The 21,084-nt window shown below is 40.8% G+C and overlaps 1 protein-coding gene across 2 annotated transcripts in view; it reads right to left on the reverse strand.

The window, feature by feature from the left end:
* Positions 1-21,084, reverse strand: part of marco (macrophage receptor with collagenous structure) — a 28,666-nt gene that overhangs the window by 5,952 nt on the left and 1,630 nt on the right. The window contains exons 2-7 of one of the 2 annotated variants that reach the window (XM_085384716.1): positions 19,988-20,086; positions 19,171-19,325; positions 16,275-16,392; positions 12,800-12,862; positions 8,172-8,243; positions 3,009-3,077 (exon numbers count right to left, since the gene is read on the reverse strand). In XM_085384716.1, coding sequence (XP_085240842.1) covers positions 3,009-3,077; positions 8,172-8,243; positions 12,800-12,862; positions 16,275-16,392; positions 19,171-19,325; positions 19,988-20,086 — 576 coding nt within the window. The remainder of the gene's footprint in view (positions 1-3,008; positions 3,078-8,171; positions 8,244-12,799; positions 12,863-16,274; positions 16,393-19,170; positions 19,326-19,987; positions 20,087-21,084) is intronic. The other variant, XM_085384717.1, reaches the window with a different exon arrangement.

The raw sequence follows: 21,084 nt of genomic DNA on the forward strand, positions 1-21,084 counted from the left end.
CCAGCTTGTCCTTTAGAACCGAGGGAAGAATGGTGTTGAAGGCACTGGAGAAATCAAAGAACATGATTCTCACAGTGCTTCCAGCGGTCTCCAGGTGTGCATGTAAATGGAGAGTCCTCTTCACACACTGAGGTTAATTATGGAGTTCCACAGGGTTCAGTGCTAGGACCAATTCTGTTTACATTATACATGCTTCCCTTAGGCAGCATCATTAGAAGACATAACATACATTTACACTGCTGTGCAGATGACACCCAGCTCTATCTGTCCATGAAGCCAGATAACACACACCAATTAGTTAAACTGCAGGAACGTCTTAAAGACATAAAGACCTGGATGGCCGCTAACTTTCTGCTTCTTAATTCAGATCAAACTGAGGTTATTGTACTCGGCCCTGAAAAGCTTAGAAATATGGTATCTAACCAGATTCTTACTCTGGATGGCATTACCTTGGCCTCCAGTAACACTGTGAGGAACCTTGGAGTCATGTTTGACCAGGACATGTCCGTCAAAGCACATATTAAACAAATATGTAAGACTGCTTTCTTCCATTTGCGCAACATCTCTAAAATTAGAAATATCCTGTCTCAGAGTGACGCTGAAAAACTAGTTCATGCATTTATTACTTCCAGGCTGGACGACTGTAATTCATTATTATCAGGAAGTCCTAGAAACTCCCTGAAAAGCCTTCAGCTGATCCAAAATGCTGCAGCAAGAGTCCTGACAGGGACTAGAAAGGGAGAGCATATTTCCCCTGTTTTGGCTTCCCTTCATTGGCTTCCTGTTAAATCCAGAATTGAATTCAAAATCCTGCTGCTCACATACAAGGTCTTAAATAATCAGGCCCCATCTTATCTTAATGACCTTGTAGTACCATATCACCCTATTAGAGCACTTCGCTCTCGCTCTGCAGGCCTACTTGTTGTTCCTAGAGTATTTAAAAGTAGAATGGGAGGGAGAGCCTTCAGTTTTCAGGCCCCTCTTCTGTGGAACCAGCTTCCAGTTTGGATTCGGGAGACAGACACTATCTCTACTTTCAAGATTAGGCTTCAAACTTTCCTTTTTGCTAAAGCATATAGTTAGGGCTGGACCAGGTGATCCTGAATCCTCCCTTAGTTATGCTGCAATAGACGTAGGCTGCCGGGGATTCCCATGATGCATTGAGTTTTTCCTTTCCAGCCACCTTTCTCACTCACTATGTGTTAACAGACCTCTCTGCATTGAATCATATCTGTTATTAACCTCTGTCTCTCTTCCACAGCATGTCTTTATCCTGTCTTCCTTCTCTCACCCCAACCGGTCGCAGCAGATGGCCCCGCCCCTCCCTGAGCCTGGTTCTGCCGGAGGTTTCTTCCTGTTAAAAGGGAGTTTTTCCTTCCCACTGTCGCCAAAGTGCTTGCTCATTGGGGGTCATATGATTGTTGGGTTTTTCTCTGTATCTATGAAGCGCCTTGAGGCGACTTTTGTTGCGATTTGGCGCTATATAAATAAAATTGAATTGAATTGAATTGAATAGTCAGTAAGACTAAAACAATGACGTATACAGTAAATGCAAAGTATTTCCATTTTCAAATAAGGTTTGCTGTGACCTACAAAGAAAAGAAGAGGGATGAAGTCCAAATTGCCCTCAGTGTATCCACCAGTGTTCTGAGTGCTCAGTTAGGCTAGAAAAGCCTTAAATAATTTTCAGTCCGTTTATTTCTGGATTTGTGTACACATTCAGTTTTGTGTACACATTCAGTTTTGTGTATACATTCAGTTTTGTGTACACATTCAGTTTTGTGTATACGTTCAAGACAATATATTTCTGAAGGTGGTATTGACATAAAATTCTCACCAGAGAATCAGTAACAACAGTAACAACCCATCCTATCCATACATGCACAGAAATCAAACCATATGTGTCCATAAATTATGTGTAATAATGAGAATTGACACAGGGAGAAAGTATTGAACGGATTAACAAAGGGAGGTGCATAAAGGCATGTAAAGTCATAACGGACATCTTGCAAAACTGCAGGATTGATCACTCTGCGAGCCAAATTCACCAAATCAGCTCCATCTCTGTGTGCTTCAGGACCAGTTTCCCATCAAAAATCTCTATTATCTGCCTTATTTACTTGTTTATTACGCACCAGTTGTGTACAGTGCTGCTGGCTGCTGTTTTTCTGTTTTCCTAAAATGACTTCTGACAAGAAAGCCTCATTCCTGCTATTCACTACAAAAAAATTTAACCTTTTATTGGTAGTGAATTATGCCAAATTGCTAAACGCATAGCTATGTTTCTAATAAAACCTCTGTAACTTTGTGAAAAACAAGGTTTCTGATTTTCACTTTCTAATATAAATATTTATTTTGTTTCTTTTTCTTTATCATGTAGAAAAACTGTTAAATATGAAACTTCTTTACACTGACAGAAAGGGGAGATTCACCGGTCCGACCGCTTAGATGGGTCGTACGTGGCCTGCAATGTAAAATGAGTTCGACAGCCCTGGCCTAGGCGGTGGCACCATAACTGCCATTAGTGATTGGGATGAAAACCAGGGATCCATTGTCAGCCCCTACGCTGGTGCAGTCGGTCACCCAGGACCGGAATATATCTAGGGACAATGCTGGAATATCTAGGAAGCATATCCTCGGCTTGTGGCCTTCATCAGGACCCTGATGAAGGCCACAAGCCGAAACATCTATTATTAAAGTTGTTCATCTTCCCTCAAGTGTTGCTGGAGTTTCTGCTTTGTGAATTCTTTTATCCTCTCCATGCACCTTGGAAGCAGGTGAAGTTGTGCCAGAAAATTCTTTTTGCCTTAAAGAAAACTTTGACATATTTAAACGATGCCTTCTCTGTGCGGTTAATGAATGGTGAAATAAAAAATGTCATATAGTCTTTTACAAGTCAACAAGTGCAGAGAAAGAGGATGATTGGTCGCCCTAGTGTATAATCTGCTTCAGTTTGAGTTTGAGTGAATCCTCAACACGGCTGCAATGAATTTAACCAAAAACCTTACCTGGACTGCCAGGGTCACCTTTCTCTCCCTTTGCACCTGGTCCTTGATCCCCAGGTGGACCCCTAGGACCTGCATTTGTAAAGACAACAATGGTGATTTTAAAATGTCTGTTTAACTTTTATGGGAGCAAATTTTAACTCGTAAATGTAAATTAACAAAAGACAGACATCCCAACCAGTTTCCTCTTATCTAAGGGTGACATTTGTAGTCACCTTTCAGAAGAACACCAAAGCCGTGAAACATCCAAATAACACAAACTTACATACATTGTTTCAGCTGACGATCTTAGCAGCTGCTCACAATGAATAGCCTTTCTGCAGGACAGGTTTATGGCCAGATGAGACAAAAACTGAACCATCTGGCCTCTGTTACATGCAATGGGGATGTGCAGGTGAGGTGCTGTTTCTCTTGCTCTGCTGCTCATTTTTCCCAGCCTGCACCTGGACTCACTGAGCAGTTAGCCATAAAACATTATAAAGTCTGTTTGAGGTCCACTTGCAATTTTCTCTGCTCTCTAGAGTCTGAGATTCTGCTGAGCAGAATGGAAAGACACAGTCGTTTTGACAGTTTCGGGAACAGTGTAGATGTTTTTTTGCTGCTACTAGTGAAGGCTGGCCAGCCACAGAAGTGCGTCTGGTTGTTGGTTGTGTTGTTTTTTCCTTTAGACAGGTTAGTTTGTGTTGTGACTTTTCTCTTTCTGTTCTCTTATTGATATAATGATCTTGTCTGCATTCAGGGTCCAATCCCGCCCTGACTGTTCATGACAGTTAGGGCTTTTAAAATGAAGCATATTATTTATACCTTGATGATGGTGATAACATCTGGCTCTGGAGCTGTTTGGCTGCCAGTGGTACCGGTACATTGCACAAAGTTGTTAGAATAATGAAGAACGACAATGATTTCCAAATTCTTCAACATAACCTCCAATCTAAGCTAGACGGTTAAAACTTGTTGTGTTTTCCGGCACATTTGCATAATGACTGAAGCTGGTACCACTGACTAACAATGGATGTCAGTTTCAAGTACCTTGGTGTCACAGAGGGAAACCAAACTGCTCGGAAAGTCTCAACCACAAAATACCTGCAGAGCGTAAGAAACATCCTGAGGAGTCAGCTGAATCGGAAGAACAAGTAGAGGAAGAAGGCTGTAGGGATCGATGTAGTGATACCAAGTGGTAGCAACACCAGGAAGAAGGAATGTGAGAAGCTCGAGGAATACCGAGAGCTCACAGAGGAGCCAGAGAAGAAGTGGAAGGTGAAGGCTGCCTTCCAGTCGAGAAAGGTTGGACTGAGAGAATGAAGCCCTCCCTGCTCGCCTCTTATTAAGTCTGAGAGGGTAAAAAGACATCTGGCCTTTTAAGTTTAAAGTGATACAGAGTGCTAAACAAAGTTCATGTGTGCAAATTGAAGCTATAGTCAAAGATATAAGGAAGAGGAAGGAAGGCTCTTTTTATTATAAATTGTTTGAAGTGAGTTTGACTCTGGCCGTCGTTTTAGAGAACCTGTGAGGAAGAACAAGAGACTCCAGGTTTCTTTTATCCCAACTGCAACCCGTCTCCTTAATGGCAAATAACTGTCTTGTGGCTTTTTATCATTGTTTTGTTTATTCTTATTGCTTCCCCTTGTGGGACAATAAAGTATTGAATTGAATATGTCTAATTAACATGCTGAATGAGATATGCAGTTTGAGTAATAAAAATAATTCTAATGTCTAGACTTTGTGTGTGTGTAGACATGCTGTTGCTCTCCTTGTGTCTCATCGTTTGCCTCCCTGTGTCATGGTCCTGGGTCATTTTGACCCAGTGTTCTTAGTTTTCCTGTGGTTTTGTATTTTGTTCCTTATGTTCATTGGATTGTTTGGTTTGGTATTTGGATCCCCCCTGTGTCCATGCTGTTATTGTGGTGTTTGTTCTGGTACCGTGTTCCTGTCCTTTGTGTTCTGTGTTCTCCTCATCCCCTCGTGTATTCATCCTTGTTCTCTGCCTCTCTCTCTGTGCCCATCTCTGTGTACTGTGTTGTGTTCAAGGTCCACATCTTGGTGTCAGTATTTTCAGGTTCGTGTCCTCCCCGCTCTGTCACGAGTAATTGTCCTCAGCTGCGTTCCCCGTGTGTTCCCACTTCCCTCATTACCTTCTGTGTATTTATGTCAAAGTGTCCCTTTGTTCCGTGTTGCGTCGTCCCTCTAGGTTGTGTGCATTTACCGTGTCTTCCCAGCGCCTCAGCTTTAGTTGCTCCCAGTATAGTTGACTTCTTATGTTCCTGTTAATAAAGACCTGCCTTTGAGTTCATCCCCGTGTGTCTAGAGCCGTGCATTTTGGGTCCTCTCTTGCCTTCACACAGCCGCCGCATGACACCCTGCTTGTTTATCTCCATTGCTGTATCCGGCTGTACAGTGGGGCAAAAAAGTATTTAGTCAGCCACCGATTGTGCAAGTTCCCCCACTTAAAATGATGACAGAGGTCAGTAATTTGCACCAGAGATACACTTCAACTGTGAGAGACAGAATGTGAAAAAAAAATCCATGAATTCACATGGTAGGATTTGTAAAGAATTTATTCGTAAATTAGGGTGGAAAATAAGTATTTGGTCACCTCAAACCAGGAAAATCTCTGGCTCTCACAGACCTGTAACGTCTTCTGTAAGAAGCTTTTCTGTCCCCCACTCGTTACCTGTATGGATGGCACCTGTTTGAACTCATCATCTGTATAAAAGACACCTGTCCACAGCCTCAAACAGTCAGACTCCAAACTCCGCCATGGCCAAGATCAAAGAGCTCTCGAAGGACACCAGGAAAAGTATTGTAGACCTGCACCAGACTGGGAAGAGTGAATCTACAATAGGCAAGCAGCTTGGTGTGAAAAAATCAACTGTGGGAGCAATCATCAGAAAATGGAAGACATACAAGACCACTGATAATCTCCCTCCATCTGGGGCTCCACGCAAGATCTCATCCCGTGGGGTCAAAATGATCATGAGAACGGTGAGCAAAGATCCCAGAACCACACGGGGGGACCTGGTGAATGACCTGCAGAGAGCTGGGACCAAAGTAACAAAGGTCACCATCAGTAACACACTACAACGGCAGGGAATCAAATCCCGCAGTGCCAGACGTGTTCCGCTGCTGAAGCCAGTGCATGTCCAGGCCCGTCTGAAGTTTGCCAGAGAGCACATGGATGATACAGCAGAGGATTGGGAGAATGTCATGTGGTCAGATGAAACCAAAGTAGAACTTTTTGGTATAAACTCAACTCGTCGTGTTTGGAGGAAGAAGAATACTGAGTTGCATCCCAAGAACACCATACCTACTGTGAAACATGGGGGTGGAAACATCATGCTATGGGGCTGTTTTTCTGCCAAGGGGACAGGACGACTGATCCGTGTTAAGGACAGAATGAATGGGGCCATGTATCGTGAGATTTTGAGCCAAAACCTCCTTCCATCAGTGAGAACTTTGAAGATGAAACGAGGCTGGGTCTTCCAACATGACAATGATCCAAAACACACCGCCCGGGCAACAAAGGAGTGGCTCCGTAAGAAGCATTTGAAAGTCCTGGAGTGGCCTAGCCAGTCTCCAGACCTCAACCCCATAGAAAATCTGTGGCGGGAGTTGAAAGTCCGTGTTGCTCGGCGACAGCCCCAAAACATCACTGCTCTCGAGAAGATCTGCATGGAGGAATGGGCCAAAATACCAGCTACTGTGTGTGCAAACCTGGTAAAGACCTATAGTAAACGTTTGACCTCTGTTATTGCCAACAAAGGTTATGTTACAAAGTATTGAGTTGTATTTTTGTTATTGACCAAATACTTATTTTCCACCCTGATTTACCAATAAATTCTTTACAAATCCTACCATGTGGATTCATGGATTTTTTTTTCACATTCTGTGTCTCACAGTTGAAGTGTACCTCTGGTGCAAATTACTGACCTCTGTCATCATTTTAGGAGGGGGAACTTGCACAATCGGTGGCTGACTAAATACTTTTTTGCCCCACTGTATGTCTTAAGTCTCAGTGTTTCCTGTTCATTCTCTCGTCCTGTGTTCAGTGTGCTAAGTTTTGCTTCCCCTGTCTCATCACATCTTGTTCACTCCAGCTGTTTCCACTTCCCTCGTCATCCCTCAGCGTATTTATTGTCTCTCCCTCAGTCTGTAAATCTTCTGTCGTCCCTCGTGTCTCCATGTCCTCTCATTCTTTCCATGTGTTTCAGGTATTTTGTATTTAGTTTTTTTATGGTTGGCTCTTCGTTTAATTTTGTTTCTCTGTTTTGTTCTTGTTCATTATCAGCCACAATAAACGGCTCGTTTTTTTCCAGAAGCTCAAACATACATTTGTGCTTCTGAACTGGCTAAATACAAGACTGTGCATGAGGATTATGTATATGAAACTACTTTTTGAAAGACTCCCTCAGACTATTCATTTATTCATGACCTGCATTCTCTGAGACTGTTTTTGTGCTCAAAGATGAATTCTCATGGTTCTCATTCAGAAAGGGTTTATGAAGCAGCACAGCCTGAAACGATCATTGGTGTAAGTCAGTCAGTTAAGGCAGAGATGGGTTGTGCACCCACACCTGCTCCTAGGGTGGCCAAGGTCCCCCCATTCCCTGCAGCTGTACTAGTTTCTCGGGGGACACTGGCTAGGACCCAGCTGGCACCAGCTCCTGCTTCGAGGGCAGCTGGGCTCCTGCCTACCCCTGCACCCATACCAGTGCCTCAGGTTTGGGAGGCTGGGGCTCAGCCAATCGCGTTTCCTGGTCTCAAATCAGTTAGGGCCCTGCTGGTTTCCGCTCCAGTACCTGGTTCTCAGGTAGAGACAGCGGGTGCCAGATCATTGCTGATGCCACTCCAAGGTAAGGGCAGCCATGACCCAGCCTGCTCCTGCATCCGTTCCTACTCCTTGAGTGGGAGTGTCTGGTGTCTGGTCTGCCCCGGCACCCATTCTCGTTCCCAAGGTGCTAAAATATTGTCGCCAACAGTACTGAATGTTGCACTGGGGTCGTGCTTTGATCTGTGAGATGATATCTCCAGTCTCCCCAGTACAGAAGCTGGTTGTAAAGGATGCACTGAAGCAACTTTGATAAGATTTCAGAGAATGTGAGCAGCTCTTACTATAGCTGCCACAGGGTGGACTGTATAGGCATATTAAACTCTACCATTTTCCAGTACCTGGCTCTCCTTGTTCTCCTTTGTCTCCCCTTTCACCCTTTGGTCCTGGAAGGCCGTTATCTCCATGGTCTCCTGGAAAGAAACATACCGGTATGTGATGGATTATAATATCTGATGACGCAAGCATGCAGAAAAAAAGCACACACGGCCAGTGCAGTTAGAAGATGACCACAAGACAAACCAATTTTATTACTCCACATCATATTTTTATAAAATGCATAAAATTTTGATTATAAAAAAGAAAGTGAAAATGTAAAGAACATTGCAGTTCTACACAGGACTTGTATTGTTGTTGTAGAAGTTGTGATCAGTTGGAATATCTTGTTAATTCTTTCTATTGTGAACTATTTTTAGTGTTGTTTTTCTATATTATTTATTATATTTACATACCAATATGCTATAAGCTATTCTATAAAAAAAAAACTATAAAATTCCGTTTTTTGAAAAATAAAAATACAAACTTGTTCCCTAAAAAAGTAATTTCATTTAAAGGCGATTTTCTAATTTTGGCACATTTTATATCAACGTAAAAGTAGAAAAATCTATTTCCTAGATAATCAAGTTGTTTCCACAACATATGATGATAGTTTGCAAAATCCATGAACTGCCAAAGTTAATGACTGAATAATCTTTCAAATACTTAATAAATTTAACGTCTATTTTTATTTTTGTTGACTGTATTACGGAAGAAACTTGTGCTGTAGAAGCTATGCAGATGCTACACATCAGGAAAACAAAGTCACCTCACCATGGTTTTCTGTTGAACCGATTTAAAATAGTAAGTTTGTGCTTGATATTAGTAACATGGTTTATTCAGCAAAATATACACTGTACCTAGACATTAGTGTTTAGATCAGTTATATTAACCCTGTAGTGTCACCACAGAAGTAAAAGAGCTGATATCTTTTTTTAAGTTTACATCGATCACAAAATCGAGTGGGAGTTAGCGACTTCCACTTGGTCAAACAGCTGAACTCTCGTCTTGTCTCTCTATTCAGGAGATTCAACTTCACCGTAACTTATTGGTTGGGTATTAGAAATTGAAAAACGAATGCTCTGTCTGTGCAACTTTCTACCTCAGAAACAGCATGTCGAGAAAGGTGGGATCGACAGAGTCTGAATTTGCCGGCTTAGCTCATATTAAATTGGAGAGAGGTGATACCATCCAGCCTTTTATGTTTACAGTGATGCAAAGTGCTATGATAGTTTATCTGTATGTGCTTTTGCTAATAGTAAATCATTTTTATTCTTAATGAAAGATGTAATCAAAGTATAAGTCTAATTATCATGAAGAACTGCAGTTTGAGCAATAATGATTCCTGATATTCTGGTCTTTTCCTGTAATTTGATGCGCATGCTTGTATGTACTTCTGTGTTGTCTTACAGTTTGGTTTTGTGTTTTTCTCATTTTTGCTATGTTAGATTACAAAATCAAGAGGATTTGGATTTCCACTGATTTCTGCAGGAAGACAACTTCCAAGGACTTGGCTGGATTACATCAACACAGAACAGAAATACTTTTCTTCAGCCTGAATTCTGCCCATTCTCTCCTCAACCTCTCTCCTCTCAAAATCAGCATTAGCTGAGTTGTGGACATTCTATTTTTCACCTTGTGAAACTGTAAAGGTAAAAGCCTGTTTATTATTGACATCAAATCACTCAGATGTCATAATAGCATTAAAAATGAACTCTGTAGTTTTTCAGGCTTAATCAGAGGCCAACCTGGCAACCAAATCTTCAGAGGATGCATGATCGACATCTGGAGGACTGCGAAGCTGTTAGCGCTTGATCACAAGAGATTTCAAACCACAGGAAAGTCACTGGGGTTATTAGAGGCAAGTAAACACACAGCACGTACATGCTATTGCTGTTTACTGTGGCTTAACCTGTCAAGGACAAAAATGTAAAAAAAATTCAAGCCTTGAAATCATAGCTTTCCTACTTTTTCTACAGTATGGAGTGACAGGTTGGTGAGTAGCACTGTTGCCTCAGAGCAAGAGTTCGAATCCACCAATTGGGCTTTCTGTGCATGTTTGCATGTTGTCCCTGCGTTTGTGGCCCTTTAGGTACATGCAGTTAGTAGGGTTAGGGTAATGATGCTAAATGGTCCATAGGTGTGAATGGTTGTCTGTGGTCTCCTTGCTATAATAAAGCAATTGAATCACGTGGAAATTCATTGCATGATCATTTTTTTATGTTCATTCAAAGGTTGTTTTTTTTCTTTTCTTGAGTATAGGATCAGAGACTCCGACCTTTTAAACCGAGAGCAGGTTCCAGACCTTCCTGACACAGGGGTGCCTGATTGAGATCCACAAAAGCACATCAGCTAATGGGGCCAAAATGTCAGTAACGATGTACTTTGTATGTTATTATCACAACTTTCTTTCTCCAGATTTGACCAATCTCAGAAATGAACATGGAGGAAGATTTCATCAAGATGTAAAAGTAATAGAAACCAATATATGAGCACAGGGCTGGAGACAATTACATTTTGATATAGGTCCCGGTAGGTTTAGATATCTTTTTTCCCAATAAATGAAATTGCAATTTAAAACCTGCATTTCCTGTTCACTCAGGTTATCTTTGTCTAAAATGATGTGATGATTTGAAACATCGGAAACAAGTGAGTGCAACAGAAATACAAAAAGGTAAGAAATCAGGGAGCTGTCAAATACTTTGTCACCGCACAGAACGTGACTATTTTACACTAGCATCCCCAGGCTTCTACCTTTCTACCTATAAAACCCGAGAGCAGCCAAATGGCTGGTAGGCTTTTAGCTAAGCTTTAGCTTCAGCCAAGTGGAAGCTAAATTGGCTGTATCAAGCATGCACCGGGACGAAGGAAAGACGGGTGGACTTCCTGGTGGCGCTTGCAACAGAGTTGGCTCGCTCTCATGTAGCTGAGAAGAAGGCAAGAAAAGAACAGTTGCTTCGGACACAACCCTCCACACCTAGCCCTGGAAAAAGAGCCACGTGTCAGGTCAAACACAACTGCAAGAACAATCATGCCACTGTGCGATGTGTTCACTGCAAAAGATACACATGTGGTAAATGCAGACTACAGATACCATGGCAGTGCCAGGATTGTGAGTGATTGCTGAAAATGTTGAATTGTACTCACTCACTTTTTATTATTATTTGTAAATATGTGTACAAATGGTTGGTTTTTTGTACTGTTTTTATCAATAAATCTCAGCAACAAAGGACATACACCCATGTGTGTTGATTTCTCCCTAAGATGGCAAACTGAAACACTCCAAGTTGGTGACTTTTGGAGATTTATTTCCCTGGATGATTGAGAATGCATCAAGATGAAACACAAAAGGAAGTGCACAGCTTTTAGCAGCTCCCCCACGCCCTCAATCACACACCCCCACTCCCCTCCCTCCAGAATTCCCAGGTAATAACCTAATATACATATGAATGACTAGCCAATTTAGCTTCCACTTGGCTGAAGCTAAAGCTTAGCTAAAAGCCATTTGGCTGCTCTCTGGGTTTTAAAGGTAGAGAAAAGCCAAATGGCAGTCCGTGGGGGTTTAAGTGTTTAGGTGACGGAACTTGTTTTTCATTCATCTCTGTGGACGTCTGAAGCACTTCAATAACAGGTAAATCTTGGGTATAAGTGCACTACACTTAAAACACTTCTTTTTACAGCACTCGCTTTACATCCTTTTTAATCATCCTTAATAAGATTCACTAATTAAAATTTTCAGTGCAGTAAAAAAGAAACATATTGACGCTTTAACCCCACAACTGGTCACAGCAGCTGCCTGAGAAGGCTTCATCTTCTCTCTGTACACCGATGCAAACTGTTTCTTCATCTTTTATCTTTCTCTAATATTCTACAGTCTTTACATAATGAAATGCACTGAGATAACGGCAATGAATTAAGAAAAAAAATGAATTAAATTGATGATTAACTGAGAATTATTATGTGAGGACTCGGGAAAATGAAGATGTTAGTGAATCAACAATCTGTCCTTAGTGTCCTTGTCTAGAGCCGAGTGGTTCACAGACAAATCAACCAACAAATAACCACAAAAAACCAACTAAATGTAATTATCATAAAATATAAGTTTGATCAAAGACTTTTTTTTAGCAGAGAGCTTGAGGGCACGCAGAGTTTTATCTATTGGGAAATATATGCATTAGAGCTGGTTAATTTGTCAGTGTGAGTAAAAGTCCAGCCCTGATAGAGATTTCATGCAGCAAATGTCAGTGCACTACATTGTGAAGCTATGTGAAATAACGGCTGCAGCTCATCCATCAACCAGGTCTCATCATCCATCTGACAGGAGATGATGCGTCATCAATGCTGGGATCATTGCCAGAGCAGCAGCTGAAAGCTAATGTATTCTGCTGCACACGACCCCACAGCATCTTCTAATGAATGAAGTTTTTACAGTTGAAACTTTTCTTGTTCTTTACCAAAGCAGGTTTTAGACTAAACACTGTAAAAATAAATACAGATGTGACGCTGCTTTTCTGAATGATTCTGTCATCAGCTCGTTCCATTTGGCCTTGGCTGCTGCTTTAAACTTACTGAATATGACATTTCACATTGGCAGATTTATGTCACATTGTTAATATAAATACATCAATTACAGCTTCTGTAACTTTGACCTCACCTTTGCTGCCTTTTTCTCCTCGGTTACCTGGATGTCCATTGGTGCCTGGAGGACCTGGGGGTCCTGAGAACACATACGTAAATACATTGCTATGCTTGATAAACTTTAGAAAGTATTTTATTACACTATGTGTTATGATGCATCTGATTACACCTGAGGTATTGTTGTTCCGGGACAATCAGTCACATTGATTAGTTTCAAGCTTGTTCTGTTGTCAAAGCTTTGCAACTTAGGAAACATTCATCCTATTTTTTCATTCCTCCTTTGCAAAGTGTACTATAAATGCTCTATAGGCCAGCATCAACACCACATATGAGCTGGTGGAGGGAGGCATGGGGTCTGGGACTGGCGTTCCAGCCAGGGCTGGTGGGCTGCTCTGCTGCTGCATGGACCAGGGCTGTGTGGTGGTCTCTACCCCATCTCATGGGTCTGTGAGTGGATTGCCCCTCTGGAGGCATTGGTGTCTGGACTTGGGAGTATAGTGTGTGTATGGGGAGTGTGAGTGTGTGTGTACTGCATTCATCTCTGAGTGTCTCCATGTTGGGCAAGTGTGAGAGTGTTTATATGTGTGCATGAGGATGGGCATGTATGCTTGTGTGTGCCTGTTTTCCTTACTAATCCAACTCTTTTAGAACATCTCAGGCTCCCCCAGGTGTGGGGGCCTATTTCTCCACGCCACAGTCCCTGCCAGTGGCTGGTGTCCCCACCTGGCAGAGCAATGATGGTTCTGGATGTCAGAGGCTGAGTATTCAGTTGTGTACTGGTTCCCTTTCAGCGGCTGCTTGGCAGGACCTGGCCCCCCTGACTCTGTCGGGCCCCTGCTGGAGTGTGGGGGGCCCTTGGGTCTCGGTGGAGGATGAGGCGAGAGAGAGACCTCACAGCCCAGAGAGTGTCTGTCTCACTCATCCAAACTGGCAGCTGGTCCATAATACAGGGGTCTGATAGCTGAAGGCTCTGCCTTCTATTCTACTTTTAGAAACTTACTATAAATTCTTATGGCGTGGCCTCGTTATTCATTTTGCATGTGAAGATGAAGACTTTAAATTCAAGTCCAAATTAAAGAGAGAAATATTGTCTCTCTTTCTAGTTCCAGTTAATACTCTTGCTGTAGCATTCAGGATCAACTGAAGGCTTTTCAGGAGCTTTTAGAGTGACCCGATAATTATTTATCACAATAGAAGCACTAGCTGTGTGGCATCACTCTGAGTCCGGATGTTTCTAATTTTACCAAACAAATGAAGGCAACCCTATATATTTGTTTAATGTGCATGCTAAAGGATAAATCTTGGTTACGGTCTACGGTTAGACACTAACCGTAGACAGAGTGTCAGAGTGGGTAAGAACACCTCTTCCACCCTTGTGGTCAACACCGGTGCCCCTCAGGGGTGTGTTCTGAGCCCTCTGCTATACACTCTCTTCACCCATGACTGTATTTCCTCCTGCGCGTCCAATCTCATTGTTAAGTTTGCAGATGACACTACAGTGCTCGGACTTATATCCAACAATGATGAGACAAACTATAGGACAGAGGTGCAACAACTAGAGTCATGGTGCCACGACAATAACTTGGTCTTAAACACCAAAAAGACCAAGGAGATCATTGTAGATTTCCGGAAGAGGGGTCATAACAACCATCTGCCTCTCTTCATTGGCAGTGAGGCGGTGGAGAGGGTGAGCAGTTTTAAATTCTTGGGGGTAACTGTGACCGAGGACCTGTCCTGGGGCAACCATATCACCTCAGTTGTACGGAAGGCCCAACAGCGCCTCTACTACCTGAGGAGACTGCGGAGCGCACACATTCCCAGATCTCTGATGTTGAACTTCTACAACTGTGCCATCAGCAGCGTTCTGACGTATGGATTTCTAGTGTGGTTCCCCAGCTGCACCAAGGCCGATCAGCAAGCACTCCAGCGGGTGGTGAAGGAAGCTGGCAGAATTATTGGAACAAGTCTGCCAGAGATCAGTAATATCTTCCCCACTCGCTGTCTGAGGAGGGTGCACAGTATCCTGCGGGACCAACATCACCCTGCGCGCCACCTTTTCCATCTGCTGCCCTCAGGGAGAAGGTACAGGTCTATACAGGCCAGAACATCCAGACTGGCCAACAGCCTGTATCCACAGGCTGTGAGGCTCCTGAACTCTCTGCCCCCCTCTCACGGACAATAACCATATCCAACTTCTTAATAGCAATGAACTGGTCTGCATTGGTGCATCATATCTTTATTCTCTTCCCCCTCCTGCCCCCCCCCCCCCTCTTTCTTAAATAGATAACTATCATATCTGATATCATATCTCACAGTACAATAATATTGAATGGGTGCATTGTTGTATTTTGTCATGTTTCTCAGGTCTTTGTCTGAATTTCTACGAACATTATTGCTAAGGATTGTCTTATTGCATTGGAGTCACACTGGGTTAAATATGTACACTTGGGTTTTAACCCTCCTGCCATCCTTTAAAAAACTCACACCCATCACCCTAGGGACCATTCTCAGCCACGCCATAAAAAGACCATATATCCATATTTTATTCCACTTTAAATTAGCCAACCTTGTAAAACTACTTCTCCCTGAAATATTCATGTAAAGTTTTAATTATATTTTCGTTGTTTTAACCCTTCAAATCCCAGTGTTATTACATGAGCGCCCTGTGTTATAAGCCCCAAAAACCAAAAAACGAAACTAAATATTTCCACAAAAAACCAGTTGAAGTAATATGTGATTGTCATTATAAGTAGGCCTTTAGATGGACCAAAGATTGGCACCAACATACATTTTGACCTGCCATTATTTTGTTTGCATTTTTTTTGCAATTTAAAAATTAAAACTTCAAGGCCCTGAGTCTTCATTGACATCCAAGAAAAGAAGAAAAAATAAAATCATATGAAGATAATTTGGGGTTGAAAAATAGCGTTTATAATGGAAGTCAATGGGCAGAAAATGGTCCCCAGGGTGATGGGTGTGGGGATTTCTGCTGCTCAGCCATTTTAGGCTGATTTAAGGAATTCACACTGGAATATTAACATTGACAGGTAAAAACTATCCTGTGGCAAGTTTGGTTATATTCCACTGAACACAGTGGAAATGGCAGCCATTTAACACATAGCAGTGGCACAAAAAGGTCCCAAGAAGGCAGGAAGGTTAAGGGGTATTTATTATTTTCTTCTTTTTTTTTGGGTTGTATGGAAGCCCCAAACGCAATTTCATTGTTCTTGACAATGACAATAAATAAATAAATACTAAATACTAAATACTAGAAATTCCTCATTAAATTCCTCACAGTCTTAGCTACGTAGTGCAATCTAAAGTAAATTCTTGGTTAAACACCACATTTCTAAAACTTGTAGGACAGAGTACAATAACCTCAGTGTTGTCTAAACAACAATGATGTGGATCTAAAGCTTGAAATCAGACAATGCCCTGTGTGATAGTTGTTGCTTTACCCTGTTGTTGTGTACATAAACACATGCACAGACCTGGCTTCAAGCTGATGACTGTTAGTTTGCCTTCCAGGTTATGGGTGGTGGTATTGAGCAGGCTCAGGTCGGTCTTCAGTTTGTCCAGCTGACCTTCCTCGCCACACAGGCCTTTAATCTGGTAAAATATGTGACTGTGATGTTAAACTGTAAAAACATGGAAACACTTTTTTAAAGGAATTATTATAGATGAATAAGCTTTGTGTATAAGGTACTCCTGCTCAGATTAGTGCTCAGGGATTTTAGAAGGCTGACATGTATTGTTGTTGAATTTGTGTTCAATTCATGCACAAACACAAAGCGATTGGAGTACACTTATTTACAAATGCATTCATCCAAATCTATAGAAATACAAATCAGTACTCAGCTCCCGATTGGGGAAAACTGTGGTTGCACATCCACATATTATATTTTAACTAATCTCTGTATGATCTGAATATTGATATAGTCCAGGTAATGTGGAATAACACTGAGATTAATGTTAGCTTTATTTTGATGAGCACACCATCCATCAATCACCTGCAAAGACAGACTGTGAAAGAAGGAATGGGGGGCAAACGTTCCAAAGACAGAAGTGTAAGACACCAAGTGTAGTGGTACAGGCCAGCTACACAGAAAGTACACCTGTAGTGTGTAAATGCAAGAAAGTAAAAAACTGCTTTTTGGAGGATGTTTTTGTGTAAAGCTGACTAAGCCTTGTGCAATGTTAAGGCAATATTAAAATATTAGTAGATAGAGATATTTTTTATTTTCCTGTATTCCTGTTTTCTGTTGCCTACGTTGTGGGATTCAACAGATGGGGGAACCCTAAAGACAGCTGGAATGGCTCAGTGTGGAGAAACGAATCACAACTCACAAGAATTTCTAGAATACATCTGCGGGTCCAGTAGATTTTCTTGATGTACAAGCTGTGATAAGCTGATCTGGGCTACTGCTTTTAGGTTTACTGCTCTTTGTGGATTTACACAACTCAATTCACCAAGATGTCAGCAGATGTTTGATGATTTGCCACGACTGATCACAGTTTTAAAAATGTGCTCCACTTTCTTTCCCACCTTAACTATATTGACCATATTATGTGTTGTCATCCATGTATAAATTTTGCCATGATGGAGGGTCCTCTACACTCCTGTGCAGAGAATAACACATATGTATTCATATGTGTTATTGTTTTAAACTTAATTATTAACATTTTGTGTTTAAGTGTTTCCAGTTCATTACAGACTTCCTGGTGCTTCTTTTAATCAGGTATCATGACCATAGTGTTAAATTCCTGCTTATTACACAGAAACCGCCACAGGTGTTTCCAGGTCGTCATTACGATTCTTTAAGTGTGCTTTAAAAGGTTATTACATAGTTATAAATGTGTTATTAGATAGAAACAAGTGGTTTTGCATCTGTTTCCTTCTTATTACATGGAAACTACCTGAGATATTTCCAGGTAATAACCACACTTCTTTAAGTTAGCTTTAACGGGTTATTAATGTGTTATTAAATGGAAACAGGCATTTTGTTTCCTGCTTTTTATATAGAAACTACCACTGGTAATTGAGTGGTAATAACTTAGAAATTACCACATTATTACACTCTTATTTTGTCCTTGTTACCCTTCTATTACTGCTTTATTACCTAGCTCTATTTCCACATTATTACACCCAATTTTTGGGTTTCTTATTATCCTATTACATAAATTTCAGGGTAATAATACTCAACTGTAACCATTGTTGCTACCTCGATATTACTTGGACATTACATGGTTATTACTTTGGATATTAAAACTTAGAAATACTACATTATTACCCTCTTGTTTCCCCCTTGTTACCCTACTGTTACCCCTTTATTACCGAGCTGTATTATAATATAAATATAATCTAAGCTTTGGAAGCGCTCATCTCAGAGAAGAGAAAGGAACAAACAACTTATTACCTGATGTCCAGCCATATCTTACCATCTATCTATGTGGCTTTTCCACATACGTGATTCAAAAGAAATGTTGTTTCTTGAATCATGACATCATTATATTTTCTCATTCATTGTATTGGTTATATTCTCATCAGTATTAAGCATAATTAAACTGTCATTAAAATCACATCTGACTTATGGTTCTCTGTTCAACCCTTAGTACCATTTCTCTTTTCCAGAATCTTTCAGAACATAATTTTGGGCTGGCAGCACATTTCTTATCTTTCACATCTCTGCAGCCACACACAGATACTCATCTACTGAGGCTGCAGCTGGATCATGTCTATGCACACAAAAATCCAGACATCTGAATAATTTTCATTACCCAGCTCATGTCTCAGCTAACATATTAATCAGACTTATACTTTGATTTATATCTTTGATTAAGAATAAAGATGATTCACTATAAGCAAAGCACATAGATAAGCTCTGTTATAGAGTTGTTATGACTATGATACTTGTCGTTGGCTCGCTGTGTGTGTGAGACAGGCGTGTGGAGAGGGGCACGGCTGCCCATCATCATGCATGATTTTGGCTTCTGTCTGGACAAACTGCCATACAGGCCATTTTGGAATACTTTCCGGATGCGCTGTATATTCAGTGATGGACTGCTTCTTAAATAGTACCTTTCTACATAAGCTCAGCACTTAAAACGCTTTCCACTGTAAGTCTCATTCACCAAATAACACACATTCCCATTGCACCTTTATGTATGCCCAAACTCTTTGTGTCACATTCACACGCTCACATGCCAGTGAGTACATCAACGGCAATTTAGGGATCAACATATTGCCCAAGAACATGGGGCAGTGATTGATCCGCTCTACCAGAGCAACACAGGAAAGATCAAGTCAGCCATGGGTCAATCCTACAATCTTCAATATCCATTGTGTCATTGGCCCCGTGTCACATTATATGTACACGAGAAGAGTACCTGGCTCTCCAGCGTCCATAGGTGGTGTCTCAGGTTCTTGGTTTCTTGACTGTTGTTTTGTATGAGAGTTTGGAAGCTTTCATAACCATGAGAAACATCATTGGACGTTTGCCCCTCTGATCTGGGCCGAGCCAGTGAAGCCTCCAGTGTGAAAACTGGAACCAAGAGAAAATGAACAAATATGTTTCACTATACTTTCTTCCCATGTATGTTAATGGGTAACACATCATAATAATGTCACCCTAAACTTACTAACCTGCTTTACTAAGGTATTAGTAAGTGCTTCATCACTTATAAACCATTACTCCTCATTAAATACAAATATAAAAATTCTTGATTAAGATGCTTATTTATAATTATTTATTTATAACATGGTCATTGTGTCATTTATAAAGTCTAAATAACTGATTAACAAAGTATTTAGATGTCTGCTGTCCAGAGAGATGGAGCAGGGATCGAGAATGAAAAATGATTTGAATAATAAAATTTATTCTAATGTTTGGATTCTGTGTGCATTGAAGTGATGGCAGATTAGTATCTGTGTGTTTCTATCTGTTGTTTTGTAGTGTGCAGATAGAAAAAGGAGATTTTGTGTCAGGAGTAACTGTGCTGGAAGTGTTTGTAGGGTCTACAGTATCGAGTGCTTTGAGGCAACTGTTGTTGCGATTTGTTGCTGTATAAATTAAACTAAATTGAACCTTGTCGCCATGGTGTTTGTTGATATGGTAGCATCACTGAACTTTTAAATAATGTAGTTTATTTCTGTCTTTGCTCATAAGTTATTTCATTCTACAGATGAGATGGTATGCAGCTGTACCTTTATAAAGAAGAAAAGCATTAAGGACTGTCTGCAGGATGAGGTAAATAACTATGACATGAAAACACCGTAGTTTCCTGGGCCTGGATGACTTCAGATCTGAAACACAAACAGGGTTATGTGATCAATCTCTTGGACCAAGATTACTTCTTCAAATTGTCACTTCCGGACACACAAATTCAGCTATTTATTCAGCTATTACAAATATTTGTCTACATTTACCAAGCAAAAAGCAAGAAACCATATATATATATATATGCATATATATACATATATATACAAGTGAATCACTAACATTTAACCAAATGTTTTCAAGTTGTTCTGCAAATAAATCAGTCAAGCAATAAATAAATAAACAAAATAATGCCAGTATATACATTGCACAAACCAAATACAGGAACTTATCACTTTGCTTTCAGTGCTTCCAAGGATAATACACAGTTTCTATTTCTAGGCTGTCATCAAAGCAGGAGGTTGTATTCAGGCATTTAGTACTCAAATTACTACTACTGAGTACAAATGTTGAGTTTGAGAAAAGCAGGAGAAAGAGAGAAAGAAAGAGATAATTTAGTATTTAGTATTTATTTATTTATTGTCATTGTCAGAGAACAATGAAATTGCATTTGGGGCTTCCGTACAACCCGTAAATAAAATAATGAAGAAAATAATAAATACCCCTTAAAACCCAAGTGTACCCAATACCACCAAAAGTGCAAAAATGTAGGAGCCCCGGGCCGCTGCGTCTGTGCGCGCCGCCATTTTGGTAGTCCTGATGCGAGTTTCCTGCTGCTTGCTTTTTTTATGCATGTTTAAAACATCAGTATTTTAAAAGCTCTGTTGATTGTACCATAAGATGCTTTTCCATAGTTGGCATATGAGGAGCTGTTTTGAGTGAATTTTCATTCATGTCATTTTCTTTATTTCGTTTTTTAAATTTGAATCGAGGAAAACCTCTTAATGAGCAAACCTGCTGTCACTGAAAGAAAATATGAAACACTGCCACCACCTGCTGGTAAAGGTTGCCATTTCACTCTGTCCCAGGTTTAAGAATGACAGCCACTGTAGTACTGACAGTACTTTAAATCAGCGGGTACTGG

This window comes from Rhamphochromis longiceps, linkage group LG16, assembly GCF_057381845.1.
Source record: "Rhamphochromis longiceps isolate RC_006_pf linkage group LG16, R_longiceps_female_GT1.1, whole genome shotgun sequence".
NCBI lineage: Eukaryota > Metazoa > Chordata > Actinopteri > Cichliformes > Cichlidae > Rhamphochromis > Rhamphochromis longiceps.